Source organism: Temnothorax nylanderi, unplaced genomic scaffold (assembly GCF_030848795.1).
Source record: "Temnothorax nylanderi isolate EJ_2023f unplaced genomic scaffold, tnyl_v1.0 TNYL_tig0203_pilon, whole genome shotgun sequence".
In the NCBI taxonomy this organism is placed as follows: Eukaryota; Metazoa; Arthropoda; class Insecta; order Hymenoptera; family Formicidae; genus Temnothorax; species Temnothorax nylanderi.
The window spans coordinates 294,967-302,841 of NW_027249265.1; the positions used below are offsets into that span (position 1 = coordinate 294,967).

Here is a 7,875-nt window from a genome sequence, read left to right on the forward strand (position 1 = left end):
TTGTCTCTATATGATTTTCAAAAATCAAACTTATCCGGTCATTACAAAAATTTTAATATGGCCCTCTTGACGAAAAACACCTTGACACCTATCATAAACAAATATTTATTAAAATATAACAAGTATTTTCTCTCGACGTCCCGTTCATCCGTTTGCTCGTTTCGCGGCAAGTTCGGCGCGATTGCGCCGACGGGCGAACCCGCGGCCATGAGAACGGCGCCGATGGTCGCGTAGACGCGTTGAGCGTCATTGAGCGTTGAGTTCTGACGACACGGCGGTCAGTGGTGTCATTTTCTGGTCATTTCCCGGCCGAGTGGAACGCGAGGAGAACCGGCCGACCGGAAGCGAGTGACGCGATGGCTGTCACCAACCTGGTCACGGAGCAGGCATTCGACGACTTCGTCAAGTGAGTAATCGGGGCACCGGGTCGATGGAAGCCTTATAACCTCTTCTGCCTGAATGCCCTTCCCACGAGAACGACGGTCTTCTCTTTTTTTTTTACATTTTACTGAATTTTTAATTTTTAAGAACTACTTTATTCTTGAAATTATCATTTTAGGAATAAAATCAAATTGAAATCCTAATTTTATAAATTTTGTTCCTAAAAAGTATTTTAAAAAATCAGCAGGTGTTAAATCCTTGTAAAATAAATGCGTTATATTTCTCGAGCACAAGTGTGACGAGATTATAAACATTTCTTTCCTCTTTGTCGGTTTTTCTATTAGAGGTCAGTGTATTTTCTTCCTCGCGTGAGGGATGCGCGAGTGTACGCTCACTGTTTTTTCGTAATTTTTTTTCTGTATGTTTTATAAGTATGTTTTGTTGCGCAAGGTCCAAGAAGCTTACCGTCGTGCACTTTTACGCGCCATGGGCGGACCAATGTTCCCAAGTGAACGACGTGCTCGAGGAGATGAGCGAGATGGAGCAGTACAAGGAGGTAAAGTTCGCTAAGATCGAGGCGGAAGACGAGCCTGAAGTATCTCTGAAGTCCGGAGTGGCTGTCGTGCCGACGGTTCTTCTGTATCGGGACAGCAACGTGTTAGGCAGGGTGGACGGTGCTAATGTCCCCAAATTGACCGAGAAGATCAAGTATTTTCTGAACAACAAGGATGCGGGGGAGTCTGCTGAGGATAGGTTAAAGAAACTGGTGAACCAAGCGCCGTGCATGCTGTTCATGAAGGGGAACCCCGCGAATCCACGATGCGGCTTCTCCAGAACGATCGTTTCCATCCTGGACGGTTACAAGACGGATTACAAGTCGTTCGACATATTACAGGACAATAGCGTTAGGGAAGGACTTAAAAAGTTTAGCAATTGGCCGACGTATCCGCAGTTGTACCTGAACGGGGAGCTGATCGGCGGATTGGACATAGTGAAAGAGATGGACGAGTCGGGTGAACTAGAAAGTATGCTACCAAAGAAAGGGAGTGCCGATACCAATTAGGTCCGTTTAAGTAATACTCTATTTCACATTGATTTCCGCGTATAAGTAGTGACGAATAATGTTATTTTTCCAAGCAATTACTACCTGCAACTGTCATCTTTTTAACGTTATTTTATATTATGCGTTATTTGAAATTACATATCCTGTTCGCGGAATAAATTAAATCTTCCAGTGAGTTATGGTTTAATAACTTTGTTTCATGTAATTATAATTTATATTCTACCATTTTCAAGCCAATCCATTTGCTTCACACTCTTCCAGTTACAACCCTTGATTGTCCATTCAACCTCTTCTGGGATGACGCATGGCTACGACATGCGAATGATTAGTTTAAGAGAAGGCTTCTGCGTTTATATATAAGGAAAGAAGAAAGTTTAGAAAAAGGAAAATAGAATTTAGAAGTTTTGTATCAAATAACTGATTGTGAGAAGTAAAATTGGTTGGAGACACGGTGATAAATTTAATCTTTCTTATCCGAAACATTTAAAAACTCCCAAACCTGTAAAACTAAAGCATATGTGAGATGAGGATAGGAATTGAACCCGAAATCCGCTATCAGTTAATCGTTCTTACACAAAGCCACGCGTCGTCATCTCATGATTTTTATTATATAAATATATACACAACACATCTTACAAAAATATATCTCAGAATTACAATTAAGTAGATAAGAGCTGCGGTTGTGTAATAAAAAATTGCCATAATTAGCTAGATTCCTCATTAATATTGTTAATTTTATACCATATGATTTTTATTATTCTTTGCTTTTTATATTTAATCTGTCACGTGTTATATTTTTAAACTGTCAGGTGAAGCCATAATGCATGAATACCTATAGATGCGTAAACTCCAAACGTACCTAACTTCATGTGAGAAGGCAACGATTACCAACAATTACGCTGAAATTGGCTCGTAAGTATCGTTCGGCTAAAGTTACTAAAGTCACAGGCAGCGTCATCTCACGTCGTCCATGCAGCAGCAATGTAGCTTTGAGCGTTCGCTCATGGCAGATGACGCCAGAATGCAGTATTTGTATCGCTTTCTTGCGTCCGTATTCCAGACGTAAATTATTATCGTGTTACTTTTTATTTAATATCATTAATGACGCACGCAAACGATGCGTACCTCGAAGGTACATATTATATAAAAATTATATACATGTATATAATTTCTTTTTATTAATAATAATAATAAGTGTTTATGTGTGTGTGTAATCAGTAAAATTAAATTATATAGGTAAATCTGAAGAGAGCGGATTCATCCACGATGATGATTTTAGGTCGTACAATTCTATCGCACGCGCGTATCACTGAAGAGTTTTACAAATCTGGTAAACAATTGTTCAAATCAAAAGTACATAACATATATAAGTATATATAATTATAAAATATGTTCCATATTATGTGTGTTCTCTTTCTCTTGTATATATAAAATCTCTGTACGCGTGTACAGGAAAAATACTTGAAAAAAATTATAAAATTATTTAAAAGAATAATTTTTCATGCGTAACACAACGTGTGGTAAATGAAAAAATATAAGAAATGAAATATTAGTCGTCGGGAAATATTACGACTGCCAGTAATGTTTCCCGACTGATTAAGCTGCCGAGATGCAAATGCGGAAATCAGCGTAATACACACACACATGGGACATTTTATCGCGTCCGCGGCATTAATCTACCCGCGTTGATGTTGCAATCGCACAGCCACGCAGAAACAAAGTTATCGCGGCAGCGAAACCAATGGTGATGACCGAATTTTTCGATCGCCTCGCGCGAGGGTCGATAGCGCGCGACCACAAATAGCGATAATTCCCCACCGGGGCAACCGTTGATACCGCGTGGAAATGAATTCTGAAAGTCGGAATTGGTCGGAACAGGCTGCAATTTTCTCGTGGAAGAGAGAGAAAATTGCGCAGTCACACCGCGTTTCTCGAAATTACTTCACGAGTTGATTCCAATTTCCCGTTCGAGCGCAGGGAGAATAATGAAAGTGCGGCCGCTTTGAATAATTTTTTTTTTTTTTTTTACGCGACATGAACGGCGAAATGCCACGCCTCACGCGCGCGGCATTCGTACAATCGTATATCGTCCCCGGTAATTTAATGACAACGACATAATTGCGATGCCGGATCTATTCGCGAGAGCGCAACCTTTACCGTAAATTGAAAAATTGCCGTGATCGCTCGCGACGCGCGGAGAGGAAGGCAGGTGATAATCGCTCGTGCCACTCGAGATATCGAGTGGCGCTTGTTTTAGGGTAGAGTTGGATATTACCGCGCGGTTGACAATTCCGCGCCATTGTTTAACTCAATAACTATTTGTATTACGCGCCTACAATGATGTTAATATCATAGAGTAACACGAAATATCCCACCCGCATGCGCCGTCAATTCGTTCCGGCCGTCCATGTAAAGACACTGCGCTCTGGAAGCTTTTCTGCTTATATTCGTTGCAATTTTGCTGGTAGTTTCGATAAGAGGTGAGTAATATAATATTTACATTAGAGAAATAAATTTGACGGATTTGATAGGCTAAAACACTATAAAATTAGGTTGCAAAGTGATTTTAGAAACACGCGTTTCTTTCCTATATATTTTAAGGTTGTAAAGTGAAATGATTGAGTTTGATAATTTCGCGCCCAAGGTATAATACTCATAGGTATAACGATAACTGTGTGTTAAGAGTTACCAAGACTGTTTAGTTTACAATGTAAGGTGCTTACAGAAAAGATCGTTGCTTAAGTTTTGATTTGAATTTATGATGATCGTTATTTGTTAACGCATTCACTTATTTTTATATGTAGGTACCTACTAGACGATATTAATGCATAAATATAAAAAAAACATTTTGTTATTGTGTTCTATTTCATGTCACTGGCTGAAGCCAGAGTAATTTTTATAGGTACGGCTTTATTAAACTGGGCACGATTTTATCAGACCTGGTCACGATATTATCAGACCAGTTTGATAATACCGCGTTTTCTCATTTTTTGGAAAATTATTAATATTTCAGTTTGTGTTTAACTTTCAAGATTATTGCTATGATATATGGATAGCCAAATAAATTACCTATCTAAAACTGCACATTTTGTTTTTTTGAAACATTTCTAAGCTTAGATATACGCTTCAATTCTTAGGGGCTCGGTAATATCCAACTCTCCCCTACAGCCCGTCAAAAAGCCAGCCGCGTGCTTGCCTATTTTATTAATTAAGAGGAAAAACTGATGGAATTAATAGTCATCCGTGATGATCGCCGGCTCGTCCCGATTTCCGATGCGTCGTAACGGCTGTTCACCTACCCCGCGAGTTTCACGCGGACGTTTCGTTATCGCGTCGTGACAGCGTGATCGACTACACGACGACTATATGTCTTATCTGCCGCGACCAGCTGAGGTTCGCCGGATCACAAAATACGCCTTTATTTACTTGCCTCTTTATCGATACTCGACCGTTGAGTAGCCGGCAAGAGATCTAGCTGTTGCCGTTTAACAAAAATTCTCCGTCGCAAAATCGGCGACTTGACCTTACGATAGTTGTTATGCAAATTGATAAAAGGTGTTTAAATCAGATTATATATATGTGTATTGGTCGCAAATAATATTTATATATAATTTCCAAAAATTAGGCGCACATACGACGCATCCGAATGATTTTTTTTTATGTATTGTATGACCTGCAAATGCAAGCTGAGTTATAATATCGAACTCCGAAAAAGTTGTATTATAAATTCCAGATTCTTCGCACATATTTATAAATATATAACGTAATACAGTTACTAAACAATTTTAGAATTTTACAATTATATAATTTTTATGATTAATACAACGTTAATTCTAAATTAAAAAATAGAGCAGTCACATTAAAATTATAAGGATATTAGGTAGTTTTAGAATAATTTGTATAGAATAATTAAGAGACTCTCTTCTGTCTTTCTCTCTCTTTCGCATTTTATCTTGAATGAGTGGCTCTATAAATATCTGTTTCGTTCTCTTTTACTTCTTTTTTGAGAGGCAACTTTTATCAATCGATTTTTCTTTTATTTACATTTCTTGGAAAAAGAGAAAAGAGAGAGAGAGAGGGGGGGAGAGGGAGATTACATCATCCCGGTGACGTAAGCGGACTTCTCCTCCTTTCGGGATCGATTCTTTGACGTCACCGATGAAAGACATTGGAATTGCATACGTAACAGGAGCCTGCACCGAATTATCTTGAATCCCTATTCCTCTCTGTTCAGAGTGCGCTTCGAAAGACTTGAACAACAGATATAATAGGAATTTAAATACCTTTTAATAGCGCATCCTGCATATATTTCTTGAAGATCGAAATAGATCGCCGGTAGATCGCTAACGTGCTCGGTAACGCGATATCATTACGTTTCGTTCCGAAAGGCAAACTTGCGTTCGTTATGCAAGTTCAGTTAAACTATGTAAGAATTTAATACATGGTAATAATACGTTCAAAGCGACGCGCGACGCAGAGCGCGGCGATACCGCTTATTATCACATCATTTCTTTTCTTTCATCGCTTATGCCGCATAGTGGCATTTCCATGTTCAACGATCCGTTCCGATCCCAGTAAAAACAATATAATAATGATATGGCGTACGCGATTAAACGTTATGTTTGCCGCTGTGCAAACAGATCCGCGTCGTTTCCCACGTCCATTATAACGACATCGATCCCGTAACTTTGTGTATACCGCACTTCCGCATCTTACGGATCTTTGAATGACATTTCGTCATCCGTCCGTGTACGCGCAATGTATCTTTTTGCGAAGTATAATTTATTTCATTGCTTGTAAAATGGCGTCAATTATGATCGTTGAAGATATCGTGTTCGATAGTAAATCAAAAAGTTACGTTCGCTTACACATATAATATTTCTTCTGATTCAATACAAGTAATAAAATATAGAATTTAAAGAATGCGTGTAGATATAATAGAAAGTAAAGATAAATGATAGAAAATAGAGCTAATATTGAAAAATTAATGGAATCCATTCTCTAACGATAACGTTATGATTGACGTTATTTAATCGTAAAAGATCCGCCATTTTTACAAAATGGGCGCAAACTGTCTTAAATACGAAAATATTCTGAGATTAATAATTAATTTTTTGAGAAATGAACGTCGCGCGATTATCGCTCCTTCAATTTTTGAATAATTTGCGGTAAACCGTAAACCACTCGCAAAGCAAACCGTGCGAGGCGGTACAAAAAGTCTCTTCCAGAAAGAAACCAACGTACCTGGTCGAGGTTGTGAAAAGGGCGTGGACGAGAGGAACAAAATTGCATGAGTTCTTTCAACTTCCTTTTTTTCGAGACCGATCCCATTCTACCCTCCTCCATTGTCCAACTCCTGACGATTCTTGGACCAGGTCCCGTTGTACGATCTTTCACCGGACTGAGAAAACAATTTTCGATGCCGGCGCAATCCAGGTTGTTACGTGAAGTAAAATAAAAGTTCCTTTTTTTCATTATTTATAACAGACAGTCTTAACGACTGCAGTCTTCACCGACCCTCTTGCATTGCGTAACAAAGCTTATTTTTCTTACATAAATCACTGCTCCTGGTAATTATCGAGCTGCAAATACAACCAAAAGAGAGAGAGAGAGAGAGAGAGAGAGAGACAGGATCGACTTATAAAAATTAATTAATATTATATGATTCTGCAAGCTTTTATAAGTATTACATAATAATACACCCTTCAGAACATGTTTCGGTTTTTATTTTGGAATCTGTGCATCCTTCGAAATATGTACATTAGATACTTTATTATTCAATTGCTCGTTAACTTTCGCTTTAATGACGTTCGCGGGTGCAAAAGGAAGATAACTGAAATGAGATTATGCAACCTGCGAACAATTTGTTTGCTCGTCGGGAGGTGCGATAATAGTGACGGAATCCCGCGAATTATTATTCGCGGCCACGTCCTTTATATATATATATATATATATAACTGTTCGATTTGTAGGTGATATCTCGAGCCTTTCGCGAGAGACTCGGCTCTAAATCACTCGCGTTAACGAGCCGATTGACCGCCCGATAATTTACTTAATTAAGCAGGCGGAATATATTAGAAAGGCGAGCGATTGTTGGCCGGTTCCTTGACGCGAGCAGATCGCATCCCGATAAGGTCAAAACTATCGTAATGCCGTTTTCAATTTTTTATTGTCACGCTAATCGGCACCCCAGAGGCTGCGAAGTGTCTATCTCGACGGAGCCTTAAACGATTTATCGGCGCCGCAAAAACGAAAAGCGTGTTCTGCGAAAATGAAACGATCTTAAGTAAAAACAATTAAATAGGTTGTTCGTTGCATTTAAGATAAGAGAATTGCAAGCCTAACACTTTCCGTAGTCGATTAAGTTACATTTTATACATTTTTTCCCCCTCGTTATCTCACGATTGTATTTGCTTCGCGACACCGAGAAA

The 7,875-nt window shown here is 38.9% G+C and overlaps 1 protein-coding gene and 1 long non-coding RNA gene across 3 annotated transcripts; one reads left to right on the forward strand and one right to left on the reverse strand.

The window, feature by feature from the left end:
* The first annotated feature begins 181 nt into the window (after positions 1-181).
* Positions 182-2,157, forward strand: Grx3 (Glutaredoxin 3). 2 transcript variants are annotated; one of them, XM_071717111.1, is made up of 3 exons: positions 182-406; positions 832-1,444; positions 1,706-2,157. In XM_071717111.1, the coding sequence occupies exons 1-2, from the start codon at positions 357-359 to the stop codon at positions 1,442-1,444; spliced, it is 663 nt and encodes a 220-aa protein (XP_071573212.1). In that variant the 5' UTR covers positions 182-356; the 3' UTR covers positions 1,706-2,157. The 2 variants fall into 2 exon arrangements, with proteins under 2 accessions (XP_071573212.1, XP_071573211.1); XM_071717110.1 differs by having other exon boundaries at positions 187-406; positions 832-2,157.
* A 2,851-nt stretch (positions 2,158-5,008) lies between these two features.
* On the reverse strand, positions 5,009-7,116 carry LOC139778948 (uncharacterized). The gene is made up of 2 exons (XR_011719745.1): positions 6,689-7,116; positions 5,009-5,694 (listed from the first exon to the last, which is right to left on the reverse strand). It is a non-coding gene; the product is annotated as an uncharacterized lncRNA (long non-coding RNA).
* Positions 7,117-7,875: the final 759 nt, after the last annotated feature.